The sequence below is a fragment of the Arvicanthis niloticus genome, chromosome 6 (assembly GCF_011762505.2).
Source record: "Arvicanthis niloticus isolate mArvNil1 chromosome 6, mArvNil1.pat.X, whole genome shotgun sequence".
In the NCBI taxonomy this organism is placed as follows: domain Eukaryota; kingdom Metazoa; phylum Chordata; class Mammalia; order Rodentia; family Muridae; genus Arvicanthis; species Arvicanthis niloticus.
The window spans coordinates 34701544-34717951 of record NC_047663.1 but is presented as its reverse complement, the minus strand read 5'-3'; the positions used below and the strand labels follow the sequence as shown (position 1 = coordinate 34717951).

The window sequence follows — 16408 nt, the reverse complement described above, 5'->3', positions numbered from 1 at the left end:
AGATCTGTCCACCTTTTCCAGCTTCCTTGGGGACCAGGCATATATGTGGGAGCACAGACACATTGAGTCAATATGCACACACATTAGATTGGTTGATGGGTGGATAGCTAGAAAGGCAGACAGATAGATAGATAGATAGGTAAATAGATAGAAAGAAAAGTTTTTTAAAATTGGTCCTGGAGAGATGGCTTTGCAGTTGAGAGCACTTGCTATTCTCACAGAGGACCCATATTTGGTTCCCAGTACCTATTTGGTGTCTCATAATCATCTGTAACTATCTGCTCTCTTCAGACACAAGGCACACATGGGATGTATCTACATGTCAATATATATGTAGGGAAACACTCATATAAAATACATAAGCCTAAAAATTAAATGTCCTATGTATGATTGCATGTATGTTGAGGTGCACAGGGGAGCCTAAGGCAGTTTTCAGTTAGCAGTTCTCCCACCATGTGGGTCTCAGGGATCAAATTCCTGTCATTAGCCTTGGTGATTTTGTTTTGATACAAGGTCTGATAGCTAGACTGGCCTTGAACTTGGTTTATAGTAGAGGATGTCCCTGCCCTCTTGACCCTCTGTTACAGAACTCTACCTATTGTATGATTTGATGACTTGATATGCTTATATAGTAGTCGCCCAGGACAACATCAGGACAAACCAGTTGTATATTATGTAGGTAGGTGGGCAGCTGGGTTTCAGTTCACATTGCAACCCAGGCAGGTCTTGAGCTTTCAATTCTCCTACCTCTGCTTCCTGTGTAGCTAAGATTACAGGCTTAAACCATAATACTTGGCTAATGTTAGAATATTTTCATGACCATCAAAGAATTGCCCCACGATGAGATGAGATAAGATAAGCTATAAGATAGCTTAGTGGTTAAGAGCGATTTAATTCTAAGCACCCACATGGCAGCTCACAACTTTCTATAACTTCAGTTCCAGAGGATCTGCCACCCTCATATAGACATGCAGACAGATCACCAGTGCATAAAAATAAATGAATCTTTGAAAAATCTCCACACACCCTCCACCCCAAAGCATTTGCAGTCCACTAGTCTGTGTCCCAAACCCAGCTATAGAAAACGATTACCACTCTGTGGATATACCTACTTTTCCTAATATTTTGTATAAAACAGAATAGTTGTATAGTTTGTAGTCTATGTACAGTTCTTTTACTATTTTTAACTTTTAAAGATTTATTTATGGGCTGGAGCAATGGCTCAGGGGTTAAGAACTCTAACTGCTCTTCCAGAGGTCCTGAGTTCAAATCCCAGCAACCACATGGTGGCTCCCAACCATCTATAATGAGATCTGATGTCCCCTTCTGGTGTGTCTGAAGACAGCTACAGTGTACTTATATATAATAAATAATTGTTTAAAAAAAGATTTATTTATGTATGTGAGTACATTGTTGCTGTCTTCAGACACACTAGAAGAGGGCATCAGATCTCATTATAGATGGTTGTGAGCCACCATGTGGTTTCTGGGAATTGAGCTCAGGACCTCTGGAAGAGCAGTCAGTGCTCTTAACCTCTGAGCCATCTCTCCAGCCCCCACTTACTATATTTTTGAAATTCATAAATGATACCACCTGTATTGCTAGTTCATTTTTTTTTGACAAGAGTTTTACTGTGTAGTCCCACCTGACCTCTCCCCTCCCCCACTTGGAACTCATTATGTATACTAACCTGGCCATGGACTCTCTGCCTCCCAGATGCAGGGATTAAAGGAGTGTGCCACTGTTGGAGTAGTCACCAGAGTAGACTGCTCAGACATAGGTTTAAGCCAATAGAAGGTCTCTATTATCCAGCCAGTGATTACACTGGGTGTTTGGGATCCCAGTGTAGCACCAAACCTTTCTTAGGATGAGCTTTTAAACACAAAAACCATGTTCTGGGTCAACATTCTTTAGTTAACTAGAACAGTTAACCAGAAGTAGAACTATAGAAGCTAAAAAGCCAGGTTAGAACATCCTGAGACTTTCCTAGAGCTACATGGACTTTGATGGATGGATTAGACCTTTGTTTTAGTTTTGGCAGGTGGTGCTGTCTACCTGCTTTTTACAGCCTGAATGACATTTCCATCTTGGAGTCAGTTTTGCTAAGATCTCAGGGCCTACTAATGTCTCTGGGACCCAATCACACCACCATACCCTGCAGATAGTTGCTTTTGATAATTGAATATTATATACTGTATAAACATGAGGCCTTTAAAAATGCCTGGGCTATAATAACAGTAATAATAAAAAAAAAAAAAGATAAAACTGTTAGCATCTACATACATGTCATTCTGTAAATATATGTTCCTATTTCTCTTGGGAAAGAAAACATGTAGAAATGAAATGACAACATCATTTGGAAAGTACATGACAACTTTTCAGAGACTATAGAACTTTTTTTTTTTTTTTTAATTTACCTAATTTATGAGTGCTCTATCTGTATGTACACCTGCAAGCCAGAAGAGGGCATCAGATCCCATTACAGATGGTTGTGAGCCAGCATGTGGTTTCTGGGAATTGAACTCAGGACCTCTATCTAGAGGAGCAGCCAGTGCTCCTAATCAGGGAGCCCAAACTGAGACCACTGTTCAATATTCTCAGCAGAAAAAACACAAGGTTCTGTTTCTCTATATCCTTGCCAGCATTTATTAATTTATTTGAGACAGGTCTTACTATGGACCCTGGCTGTTCTGGAACTTGATTGATTTCTAGACCAGTCTGCTCTTGCCTCTGCCTGAAAGTAAAGCAGTAGGCCACTACGCCTGGCCTGCCAGCATTTGATATTGCCAGCTATTGATATAATGTCAAGGATCAAATCTATAGCCTATGAGCACTAGATAAGCACTCTATCACTGATTTAAGTCCAAACCCCACTTTTAAGAATTGTGGTCATTTTTCATTGGAATTTTTTATCTTTAATTACGTATATATGTGAGAATCTGCATGTGGGATTATGCACATATGAGTACAGGTGCCCACAGAGGCCACAAAAGTGTTGGATTCCTTGGATCTGGAGTTCTATTTGGTTATGAGTATCCTGACACAGTTGCTAGGAACCCCTCATGTAAGTTTTTGAGAGAAAATAAAGTCATGTATTACTTCCTCCATTATATTTTTCCAAATTGGAATTTTAATCTCTGTTTTATAAAATTGGAATGCTCAGTCGTGTCAGAGTTTCACCTGGGGAGATAGAGCATCCAGACCTTATCACTCTAGATATCGAACCTTTGAAAGACCAAAGTACAGAGATCACCAAAGTCTGACTTGGTGAACTAACAAGTTTTATGGGGGTTACTTAGAGGAATATGGGTGAGTGGTTACTCACAGGAGCAGAAATGACTCAGAGACAGCTGCATCACCACGGCTCACCCCAGCATGGATGACAGCTCACAGAGCTGGGAACTTGGAGCACACTGCACAGCCTGCAGGCAGCTCAACAGGTTGGAAAGTGTCCTTTCCAAGTGACTCTGGTCTAAACCTCTTCCAGGCAGCTCAGCTGTTTTCTTGGAAGCTGAGGGAAAAGGATCTTAAATCTGAGAAAGAGCCTGAACTGCATGATGAGAAAAAGAGACTGATAGTAGAATATCAAGTCAGTCTTACGGAGTGCTTCCAAACCCAGGAGCCAGGCTGGACGTCTCTCCTTGTTTCTGGCTAATCTCTGACAGGTTTTTATTTCACTTCTTCTAAACTATGTTTAGTACTATGAACAGAGTCCTTTCATTCTCCTCAGGGAGACCTTCTTAGTCAGTCTAAGCTGAAGACTGACATTCAGAGTTCTTTTTTGTCCTGCCTTACTATTCTTTCCTAAGCCAGTTACCCAGAAACAGATACCTGTAAACTAATCGTTTTTCCTCCTGTCCACTTTGATTCCCGGAAATAACAACTCTGAAACTAATTATTTATTAATAAATGCCTAGGCCATAAACTTTTGTTTGTTCTCTGACTTGTTCTTAACTTACTATCCCTTTTTCTAACCCGGGTTCAGCTAGCCTTCTGCTGTTTTAGGTCTGGCTCCTCAGCTTTCACAGGCAAATCTCCACCCCTCTATTTCCCAGAATTCTCTCTATCCCTAGCAGATGTTCCACCTCCTATATTCTGCACCGCTCATTGGCCATAGCTTTTTTTATTGACAGGTCTTGCTTATAAGAGATTATTCTAGATACCCTTCTCAGCTATAAAACCAATGTGTGTAGTGTGTAGTAGGTAAGACATATTTCTTTGTGTCTACAGTGAGCATCTTCACATGGCCAGATCCTATTCCACTTTTTCTTTTTTCTTTAACATTTATTGTAATTACACAGTAGATGAATAATGAATAAACACTACTTAGAAGCACTTTCTTCTCTCACCCAAATTCTAGTTATCCTTTCATTCTTTCCAGAACTTTGATTCTTTCAAAAATAATATACAGTGTCTTCTCAGTCTTTAAGATGTACCTCAAGCTCGGTTGGCTGGTGCACAGTTATAACCCCAGCACTTGGATCTGAAGTTTGTCATGATTTGAGGCCATTTTAGGGCTACAGAGCAAGTCTTTCAAACAAACAAACAAACAAACGGACTTGTTCTCTCCTCCTACAGTGTAGGTCTCTGGAATCAAACTCCAGTTTTCAGGCTTGGAGGCAAATACCCTTACTGTTCATGAATCATCAATCTGAGCATTTTTATGATTTATCAGGCAGAGTAAGACAATCCACAAATAATGTGCTTTTAAAACTAACCTTTCTGTACCAGTTTTCACGGTGCGGCTGTTTTTGTTGTTACTCTTGGTGTTAATTCACACTAAAGGAGGTGCATCCGACTCCTATGTTTACGAAAGAAAATGCCTAGTGTTCTATGATATAGAACAAAAGACAAAGCAAACTGCCATTTGCTTATAGGTTCAATGGTATTTTCCCGCTGACAGGAAGGCGGGTTTCCGAGTACAGGAAATGAGTCGCTATGGAGGCGGTGCTATGTAGATGAGAATTCAGGAGCAAACTGGGAAAAGCAACTGCTTCCAAATAGTTGTGATTTTTAGAGTGTAGTTTTGGGAAAACTCCCTACCTACCAGTTCTGAATGCTTTAGAATGTGGGGAGCTACTGTACATAAAGATATAGAACTTTTTAATGAGCGCCTAAGTTTATACCGTATCCAAGAAATGGTACGCATATCATGCTGTTCAGGCTACGAGGCTGCCTAACTCATACTTACCTGGCAGGGGAGATACCATGATCACGAAGGTGGTTTTCCCAGGGCGAGGCTTATCCATTGCACTCCGGATGTGCTGACCCCTGCGATTTCCCCAAATGCGGGAAACTCGACTGCATAATTTGTGGTAGTGGGGGACTGCGTTCGCGCTCTCCCCTGATTTATTTAGTTTTTAAAAAAAGGCCTTATGACTATAACAGGTTGTAGTTGACCCTTGTTTCATATGGTTTGTTGTGTAGGTTATTTTAGAAAACTACTTACCATTTTTGTGTGTCATCTAGTGTTCTGTATTGTTTCCTTTGCGTGTTGCGTGCCCAGGGCCTTTCCTTACTACACCTTTTAGACTTATCCTGGGAGTGTGAGTTTTGTGTCAGTTGAATTGAATGTTACAGTACCTAGGATTGAATCTGGATATATTACTCAAGACTTTTCCTGTTTCTAAGTCTTTCCCCCAGCAATATAATTATATTGATAATGTTTCCAGAATTCTGGGTGTATTGTTCCTACTGAATAAAATGTGGTCTCTAAATTGACACACACATACGTGTGTGTGTGTATATATATACATATATATGTATATATGTCAATATATATATGGTATACATATATATGTACTTACCATTAGAAATAAACCAACTATTAGAAGGCAGAGGCAGAGACCAACGTGGTCTACATACAGAGTACCAGTTTTGTTGTGAAGCATAAGCAAAAGTTGAAGGAAAAGATACGGGTTAGTAGTAGAACTATTGCCTAGCATGTTCGAGTTATGAGTTCTAACTTTGTGTGTGTGTGTTGCTTGAGGTTTTTGTTTGTTTTGTTTCTTTGTGGGGCTTGAAGGGGGTGAGGAAGCAGCCAAAACAGGATTTCTCTGTGTAACAGCCCTGGCTGGCCTCGAACTCACAGAGATCTTTCTTCCAAGTGCTGGGATTAAAAGCATGCAACACCACTCTAGGGTGTGTGTGTGTGTGTTTTGCTTGTATATAAATAGGTGCACCACCCACATGACTGGCATCTAAGAAAATCAGAAGAGGGCATTGGATACTCTGGAACTGGAGTTATGGATGTGTTTGAGCTACCATGTAGGTTCCCAAATTGGACCCTGGTCTCTTGTACAAGAACAAGTGCTCATAGTCACTGAGCCATCTCTTCAGCCCCACATGCTGACTTGTTGGTTATTCTAATAGAGCAAGGTGTTAAGGAGTGCACAGCTATAGTTCAGATACCAGGAAAGTAGCCGCAGAAGGCTCATGAATTCTTAGTCTTCCTCTTCCACATAACAAGTTATCTAGACATGCCTGGGCAGGGCCATATCTCAGCACCAGTAATTATATTAACATGTTTAAGTGTGTGCAATATACAGTGGTATTTCCACAAATTAGGGTTCAATGGATGACCCTGATGCATCCATATTCATTACCACAATGTTCTTTTCAATTTAGACAAGCTATATCTCATCTTGCCAAGATCTAGTTTCCCTGTTGTAAATCCTTAAACAGCCTGCTCACTTCTAAAGTGTAACATGTGAACACATGTATTGACTTCACTGTCCAGTATTCAGTTTTCTTTAAAAAATTCTAAGAGCAGTGTTGACTTGTGCCTTTAATCCCAGCATTCAGGAGGCAAAGACAGGAAGATCTCTGAATTTAAGGCAAGCCTGGTCTAAAAAGTTAGTTTCAGGACAACCAAGGCTACACAGAAACCTCATGTCAAAAACAACAAAACCAAACCAACCAACCAACCAACCAAACAAACAAAATGTACTATCCATTTTTTTTTTCTTTTCTTTTTTTTTTTTCCAGAGCTGAGGACCGAACCCAGGGCCTTGCGCTTGCTAGGCAAGCGCTCTACCACTGAGCTAAATCCCCAACCCCTTACTATCCGTTTTTTATGGTAGGATCTCACTTGAAATGGTCTTCAAGAGGTAGTTACTGACATTCATGCTGTTTTCAGCCAATGTAAACAATTGAGTCCTGGGCTGAAGAGATGACTTGTAGTGGTTAAGAGCGAGCATTGGCTGCTCTTGCTGAGGATCAGGGTTCGCTTCCCGGCCTAGACATGGCAGCTCACAGTTCTCTGTAAGTCCAGTTTATACATACTGGCAAAACATATATACACACAGACACACACACAGACATGCATACAGACAAAATACCACTGGACATTAAATAAAAATTAACAATAAATTTTGAGTTCTTGTTTTATTAATGCCTAGACCAAGAGGCCCCTCCTGCCTCTGAAAAGCCTCTTTGGTGCCCAGGCTCACAGATAGAACATTTTAAAAGACAAACCATAATGATTACATCAGTGCTCAGGGGAGGTAAGTTCTGTTAGTGAGGGATTTAGTGGCCTGGGAAGATCTGCTTTCTTTGCAAGGCTCAGCTGCATCTTCTAGACATAGCCAGTCCAGGAAGCATTGCCAAGATTGAGGAGGCTATTGTGGAGTGGAAGGCATAGGATAGAATGCATTACTTAAGTCATTTCATCACTACGTTGCTAATACTTTATCCATGAAGAGAGTACAGTTTGAATTCTTACCTGAAAGCTGTGAGGATTAAAGTTGTGGTGGTGGGGGAGGGGTTGTGTTCATGTTTTCCCTTGACATTTTTAGTGTTGAAAACAGGTTAGAGTTGACAAGGCCTTCTGAAGTTTGGCGAGTATTATTTGTTCCTTTTCAGTTTCACTTGAGAGCATTATTTAGTTGGTTATGCCATTCTTTCAAACCGCTGCTAACTAGCTCTGGTTGCAACAGGAAGAAGTATTCTCTTGGTCTCTGAGGGCACTTTAGGCTCACAAACAGCCCCGTACACTTTTATAAAGATGAACTGTGAGCAGTCTGTCATAGGTGCTGGGACCAGACTCAGACTTCCTGTCAGCAGAGAACAAAAGTCAACTTAAACCCAGGCAGCGTTTTACAAATAAATACATAGTCCTCCCAGAATTTTGTTGACAGAATTCTCTTTGCAATTTTGAGAAGTAGAAGCGAGGAATTTAATCGATTCTCTTAAATGCAGTAGCAATTGCCTTGAAACAGCATGACAGATCCAAGCTAAAATTTCTGTTAATAGCAAAAGATTCAAGGAAAAACGTAAAATCGCCTTAGCGTTGTGGTAACAGCAAGGAGTGGTTTAAGAGTTAATACATTCGGAAGAGAAAGGGGAAAGAGAATAAAAACCTTTGAGACGTCACCAAAAGGGGCGGGGATATGCAAATAGACAAAAATCAGGTCCCTGGTTTTCTTTTTCTTTTTAATTTTGGGGGGCGTTTTTTGGACGGAGTATTTTCATCAAGTATTTAGAAGTTTGTACTCTCATCTGTGTAAGATAAAAACTGTGTAGTCTCGAAAACAAGACCAAAAGAATGGGTAGTATAATTGACCGTAACTGTATAGTGTGTCGATGATCAGGGTGAGGTAATACTGTGGCCTGCCCAACTCATACTTACCTGGCAGGGGAGATACCATGATCACGAAGGTGGTTTTCCCAGGGCGAGGCTTATCCATTGCACTCCGGATGTGCTGACCCCTGCGATTTCCCCAAATGCGGGAAACTCGACTGCATAATTTGTGGTAGTGGGGGACTGCGTTCGCGCTCTCCCCTGGTCTTATGGTTAAATAAAAGAGTTAGTGTTGTTTGCCACTTGGTGTAGTAGCTTTTAATGTTTGCTTATTTTTGGTGAGCAGATGTATGAAAGTTTGTTTCTCTATGGTCTTTGGCGTTCTGGAGCTTTGGTTGCATGCATTCCTTCCCTGCTACTACCCATTTGCTTTCTATAGTATGTTTCCCTTGGTGTGTCTCCCTGTAGTCTCTTGTGAGTCAGCCTTATGTTTGTGTTTGGCTGAAGTATCCTAATTTGTGGCATTCTGTTTAGTAGATACCCTACTTATTGGGTGACTAAGCATCTTTTTCTTAGCAGCCTCTCTCCCTTTCTTCCACCTTGATGGTTTTAATCTCTTTAAATACATATGGCTACCGTGCACATTTTGAAATACTAGAGATAATATTTTAACACCCAAAGGGTGGAAACATCGATCTGTATTTACACATTCAAATTATACTGAAAATAACCCATTTTCCCCCTTAGTATCTGGGAATATAAGAAAGTAGAGAGGGGAGTGACACTTTGTTTAAAAAAAAAAAAGCTTACATATATAGAGACAGTTGATGCACTAGGATTTTTAAAAAATCACTTTTCACATTTAGTCAAAGGATGTATGATATTTCTCAGAAGTGACCTACAATCTCAAGCCTCCTGACTGAAGGATTATTATATTTAAATTGTTATTAATTCCTCTTCAAATAGTAGTCCATAGTCGTCATCTTGCCCTTGATGTTTGTGCTTGTTGATTCATGTTTTTTTTTGTTTGTTTGTTTTTTTTTTTTGAACACGGGTTGCCATTTGTCCTCCTTAAACTGAGCATTGTAAATGAGAATGGTGTAGTTTTAGCAGTCTCATGCTGTCAGTTAAGACAACATTGAGCAACTTAGGTTTTTTTGTATAGCTTTATAATTTATAATAAATAAATATATAACTTATATTAAATAGAAAATTCTTTGTGTGTGGTGATTTAAGTGAGAATGGCCTCCTTAGACTCATTATGTTTGACTGCTTGTTCTCCACTGGTGGAACTGTTTGGAAAAGATTAAAAGGTGTTCTGGTTGGAGGACCATTTGTGACTGGGGTGGGTTTTGATATTCCAAGAGACTAATGCCGTTCCCAGTATTCTGTCTGCCTCCTACATGAAATCGAGATGTGAGTTGTTAGGTATTTCTGCTGCCATGCCTTTGTGCTGCCACCATAAACTCTAACCCTCTGAAACCAGAAGCCCAGTTAATGCTTTCTTTTATAAATTGCCTTGGTCACGGTGTTTTGTCACAACAATATAAAAATAAGACAGCTGGGCATAGTGGTGCACACCTTTAATCCCAGCACTTGCGAGGCAGAGACAGGCAGGTCTGTGTTCGAGGCCATAGTAAGTTCCATGACAGCTAGAGCTACATAATGAGACCCTGTCTACAAACAAACAAAGCAAGTAACTAAGACAATGTAACCTCACATACCTGCTGATTCTTCTGCCTCAGTCTCTTGAGTATTATAATTACAACATAAACAAGAACACTCTGCTATTTTGGGGTCAGAGGAGGGTAGTTTCTTACAGCCTAGGCTGGTCTTGGACATGTGTAGCAGATGAGTCTCCTGCCTCCAGGCTTGTGACCTTGAGCTCCTGATCCTGCCTCTACTTTCCAAGTGATGAAATGCAGGAGTGCAACACCATGCCCCACCATTTGTTTTTGGCACAAGCTCTCATATAACCCAGATTGGTCTGGAACTGTGTATGTATCCCAGGCTGGCATCAACATTCACAGTGCTCTTCATACTTCTGCCTCCCAAGTGCTGGAGTTATTACAGGTGTGAATCGCCATACCCAGAGGAGATTTATTTCTCACAGGTCAGGAAGTTAAAAGTCTAGAGCAGCTGCATCTAGTTGAGGGTTTTCTTGCCTTATTCCATGAAAGAAGGCAGACAGAAAAGAGGAGGAAGGGAGAGAGAGAGAAATTGGGTGCTATTGTTTATAACTGTACATCCCACTCCCTTGCTAAAAAACCTCTGTGAAAAAAAAAAAGGCCTTAATTTATTCATCGGTATGGTGCCCCTTGACCCAAACACCTCTAAAAGTTATCTCCCAACACCTCTACATTGGAGATCTAGTTTCCAAAAACTGAGATTTCATTTTATCTACTGGGGACTGTGCATGCAAACATGAGTGATCCTTATAGGGACATTCATATTCAAACCACCACATGCTTTCAGGCACATTAACAGCTATAGAGAACTTACTGGGTACCAGGGACAGTTCTAGGTATTTAGCACCTATTAGCTCATTTAAACCTCTCAACAACTCTCTGGTTATTGTTATCCTCCTTAGTGGATGGAGAAGTTGAGCATTTTCATCTGTGCTGAATCATTGCTCTCAGGTTGTAACATGGAGAAAGTGGGTTGTCTTTTAGTTTGATAGAGACTTTTCCTCTTCCCCAGGTGGGGAGTTAGGGTTCCAGAAGCTCATAGTCACACAAAACATAGAGTCAGTGGCCCCCTGACCTAGCCCGCAGGTCAGTCAACAGGGTCTGCAAGGGAGAGTGGGGATGGAGGGACAAGAGAGGCGAAGAATGGAGACAAGACAGGGTATCTGATCAAGTCTTGTTTATTGAAAGGCAATTATGGATATATAAGCACAAGCAGGGGAGTGCAGCTGGGGACACTGAACAACAAGTCCCCCATATGTCTGAGAAAAACAAGATGTTTACTAGAGTGTGCTCAGCTGTTGTGGGCTGTTTGTAGAAATATCATGCTAGAAAAACAAGTCTCTTGGGGGGGGGGGAGTATTAACCTGCAAATATATGGCCCAAGATGGCTGCAAAGGTAGTAGCTGCTTTCTGCTAGGAGTCAGCTCCCAACAGCCCCCAGACTCTTATGTTGAAGTTCATGGATAATAGAAGAATAGATTTAGAAAAAATGTTTTTGTATAGACTGATAGGTGGGAGCTTGAGAGGAAGTAGGCAGAGCTGCTGTGGAGCAGAATGGATCTCAGAAGTGGAATACCACTGACCTTCCAATAGAGCGGTTTTGTCCAGAACAGAAACTGGGGTGAGGAATGGGAAAGGAGATGGCTCAACCATGGAATGTCCAGGTGTCACTCACAGTTTTTGTCATGTCTTCATATACAGTTCTAAGAAAGGTGCTCATGTGAAGGAGAGAGATGAACAGAGAACAGACTTCCTTCCCTTGTGGTATCTTTACTTCTGGCCAGAGCAGAACCAAAGACATCTTGGCTTAAATATTTCTAGAATTAGGCAAGGACAGAACTGCTCACAAGGCCAGTGCTTTTAGTCAAGGGAAACTTTAGTAGCCCTCTGCTCTAAAACCACCTGGCTGCTTTCTATCCTGTTCTTACCAGTTACGTGGGAAGGTAACAAAGTTAGGCCAAGATCTTAGAATAAACTGGGAGCATAGTCTGTCATTTATTTACCCAGCAATGGAATAATTCCTTTTGTATCTTAACGTGTCAGAGCTTATATTCTTCTAATTATTTTTTCTCATTATAGATAAATAGATGGGGGAGAAAGAGAGAGAGAGAGAGAGAGAGAGAGAGAGAGAGAGAGAGAGAGAGAATATATCTCATTGTAGCACAGATTGGCCTCAAATTTGCTGAATTTCTGATTCTTCTGCCTCCATTTCCCAAATGCTGGGATTATAGGCACATACCACTATTTCCATCTGTAGTGTGATAATGTTTCTGGGAGACATGAGAAAATGTCTACTCACACTATCTAGAGAACTGATGAAACACTAGAATAATGATATCACCAAAGTTTAACTTGGTGAACCAATGAGTTTATTGGGTTACTTATAGGACTATGGGTGAGGGGTTATGTACAGGAGCATAGAAGACTCAAAGACGGCTTCATCACCAAAAGTCTACCCCATTGTATGTGATCTTTCCAAAAGCCGGAACCCTGGAGTTCTCTATATACCTTAAATGCAGCTGGACAGTTGTGAGAGTCTTCTCTGTATTAGCAGGCCTTGCCACTTATATAACCTTGAGGAAGGAGGGGCTTTATGCATCTGGCAAGTTTCCTGAGATTTTTGAGTTGTTTACTTTCTGAGTCTCAGGAGACTTACTTTAGAATTTTCTGAGTCTTTAAAAATACTATTATTTTATGTATATGGCTGTTTTGCTTGCATATGTGTCTGTGTAGTGTGTGTGTTTATTGTCATAGGAGGTCAGAGAGAGGCAGTGAACCTCCTGGAACTGGAATTGTGACTGGTTTGTGAGTTACTATGTGGGTCCTCTGTGAGAATAGTAAATGTTCTTAATTGCTAGAACTGGAAAAAAATGGTTTTTAATTGCATCTGATTTCCTACATGGCTTATGCCCAAAATCCCAGTATTAAGAGGCTAAAGCAGACAGATTGCTTTGTGTTTGTGGCCAGCCTGGGCTACAGTGTGAGGTCCCCTCCCTGCCTTGGCAAATAAATAATAAGCCTGGCATGGTTGTGCTTGCCTTGTAATCCCAGATTTTGGGAGGTAAAAGCAAGAGGATCTGGAGTTCAGAGTATCTGCGGCTTCATAGTGAGTTGTTGGCCAACTTGAGCTACACTGAACCTTTTTTAAATAAAATCCTCAAAACAACAGCAACAACAACAACAACAACAAAATAGCTATGTAAGTCACACCTGTTATCCAAGCACTTAAAGGGCCGAGGCAGAAGGATCGAAGTTTGAAGCCATGTCTGAGTTGTCTAGCATCTTTTAGGCTAGCCTGAGTTATAGAGTGGGATCCTGGCTCAACTTACCTGTCTTGGTTTTTTAGTTTTGTTTTTTCTGTTGCGATGATTAAAATACCTTGTCAAAAGTAACTTAAAGACCGAGGGTTTACTGTGGCTTCTAGCTTGGGGGTCTGACCTGTCAGTGCAGAGAAATCCCTGGGAGGTGCTTGAGGAGGAGGATTTCTTGATGCTACAGTCAATAAACAGAGCAGCAAATGCCTGTGCTTGCCTCACTTTCTCCGTTTTATTCAGCCCAGCATCCCAGTCCAGGGAAACAGCACTCTCTGCCATGGGTGGGTCTTCCAATCTCAATTAGCCTAATCAAAATGATCTGCCACAGGTGTGCATCTCTGAGGTCATTCTAGTTTCTGTCAGGTCAACAGTTAATATAGTTATACTATTCATCACACTGCTTCACCCTGAGATTGCATCTGTAGTAAAAATGGGCAAGCTTTTTTTTCTAGGCCTTATTCTGTAAACAGTGCAGCCTAGCAACTGTTTGTCTAGGACTCATCCTCAGTATTGCAAGTAATCCAGGCAGCATTGTAAGTTCACTGGGAATGTATGTGTAGGCTGCATGCAAATACTATTCCATTTTCTATGAGGGACTTGAGCATCTATGACTTTAAGTTGCCATCTGTGGGAAGTCCTGGAGCCATTCCTCCTCAGATATTGAGGGTCAACTTTTGTTTGTTTGTTTGTTTTTTTGCTTTTTTTTTTTTTTTTTTTTTTTTTTTTTTCAAGACAGGGTTTCTCTGTGTAGCCCTGGCTGTCCTGAAACTCACTCTGTAGACCAGGCTGGCCTACGAACTCAGAAATCCGCCTGCCTCTGCCTCCCAAGTGCTGGGATTAAAGGCATGCGCCACCACTGCTCTGCAAGTGTCAACTATGTTAATGAAGACAGTTTTCTAAGTATGAAAGAATCTAAAACTGGGTCTGGTGGTACATATCTATAATCCTAGCTCTTTCTGGAGACTGAAGCAGAAGAATTGAAAGTTGAAGGCTTACCTGAGTTACAGAGGTCAGACCTAGCCTAAGCAACTTTTAAGATCTGTCTTAAAACATCAAATAGCAAAAGAAAAGTGTGGGACTAGAATCTAGCTCAGTTGTAGAGCACTGCTAAGCATGTGTAAGGGGTTGGGCTCAGTTCCCTGCACCATCAAGAAGGAAATGGTCCACCCAGTGACACCCCACACCCAGTGACACACAGATTTCTTCCAATAAGGCTATATGTTCCAATCCTTCTTATCTTTTTGAACAGTTCCATTGTCTTGATTAAGTATCCAAATATATGAGTCTATGGGGGATCAGGTCTTGCCTTTTTTTTTTTTGTTTTGTTTTTTTTTGTTTTTGTTTTTCAAGAGAGGGTTTCTCTGTGTAGCCCTGGCTGTCCTGGAACTCACTCTGTAGACCAGGCTGGCCTCAAACTTAATAAAGATATGTCTGGCTCTGCCTCTCAATTGCTGGGATGCTTATGGTGGGCATTTTTATTCAAAAAAAACCTCCAGGAGTGTAAGAAAAAATGCAAGAATTAAACTGGCAGAGGGAAATAAAAGAATGGAAATTCAGTTTGATCTCCATGGTGAGCGCAGGCTTGCCTGTATCTGGAAAGGAGAGAGGAGAAAGAAAGCACTTGCTTCTTTGCATTTGTGAGGTGTAAGAATAATGTGTTTGTTCTCTTTCCAACAGAATGTCTCGGGCTGTTCATTTTCCAGTCCCTTGTCCAGTGCTGCTTGGCACCTTAACAGATGACTCCTTGGAAGCGCAGCTTCATGAATATGCCAAGCAAGGGAACTATGTGAAAGTCAAGAAAATTCTTAAGAAAGGTAAATACAGTGTTAAGGTGGCAGAGGCAACGTATTTCTGAATAGTGTTTGGTTAAAACAGTGCCAAGGCTAGATTTGGTGGCCCACACTTAAAATTGGCACTCAGGAGGCAGAGGCAGACATATCTCTCTGTGAGTTCAAGGCCAGCTTCTTCAAAAAGTGGAGTTGGAGACTAGCCAATCTATACAATGAAATCCTATCTAAAAAACAAAACAAACAAATGCCAACAAAGTTTTTTCTTTTTTTCTTTTCTCCTTTTTCTTCTTAAAGAACTATTGGTTTATTTTATGTATAGGAGTACACTGTCGCTGTCTTCAGACACACAGAAGAGGGCATTGGATCCCATTACAAATGGTTGTGAGCCACCATGTGGTTGCTGGGAGTCGAACTCAGGATCTCTGGAAGAGCAGTCAGTGCTCTTAACCACTGAGCCATCTCTCCAGCTCCCAACAAAGTTCTTTTTCAGAACAAACAAATGGGGTTGGGGTGCAGCTCAGCAGGAGCAGTGTTTGCTTAGCATCGATGGAGCCCTCAGTTCCATCCTCAGCACCACATAGAAAACCAGATGTGTCAGCACCTTCCTCTGATCCTGGCACTGAGGAGGTAGAGTAACTAGAATCAGGAATCCAGGTCACCCCAGCTATCTAGTGAATTGAGGCTAGCCTTGTCTCAAAAAACCAGTTCCTGTAGTTAAGAGTACATACTATTTCAGAAGACCCACATTAGACAGCTTATGATAGCTTGTAACAGTAACTCCAGGGAATCTGACACCTCTGTCTTCCATGGGTATCTGGGCTCCTTGGCTCACATCTTTAATTCCATCACTTGGGAAGTACAGGTAGGCGGATCTTTGTAAGTTTGAAGCCAACCTGATCTACACGTCAAATGTTGAGGACAGCCAGGGCCATGCAGAGAAATCCTGTCTTGAAACAAAACAAAGTAATAAAAATAAAACCAGAGCCAAACCAAACCAAAAAGAAAATAAAAAATAAAACTGGGTGCTGTGTGTGCCACTATGCCTGACTGTTGGCATCTGTAGTTCCCAACAGTTGAATCAGTGTTCCCCTCCAT

General features: G+C 41.2%; 1 protein-coding gene and 2 non-coding genes across 4 annotated transcripts in view; all 3 read left to right on the top strand.

The window, feature by feature from the left end:
- Positions 1 to 16408, top strand: part of Tex14 (testis expressed 14, intercellular bridge forming factor) — a 131175-nt gene that overhangs the window by 12045 nt on the left and 102722 nt on the right. For both annotated transcript variants that reach the window (XM_076936080.1, XM_076936079.1), the window contains exon 2: positions 15201 to 15337. In XM_076936080.1, the coding sequence (XP_076792195.1) occupies positions 15202 to 15337 (136 nt within the window). In that variant the 5' untranslated portion in view covers position 15201. The remainder of the gene's footprint in view (positions 1 to 15200; positions 15338 to 16408) is intronic.
- LOC117712168 (U1 spliceosomal RNA) lies at positions 5184 to 5347 on the top strand. The gene has a single exon (XR_004607236.1). It is a non-coding gene; the product is annotated as a U1 spliceosomal RNA (small nuclear RNA).
- Positions 8622 to 8785, top strand: LOC117712156 (U1 spliceosomal RNA). Its single transcript, XR_004607225.1, has one exon. It is a non-coding gene; the product is annotated as a U1 spliceosomal RNA (small nuclear RNA).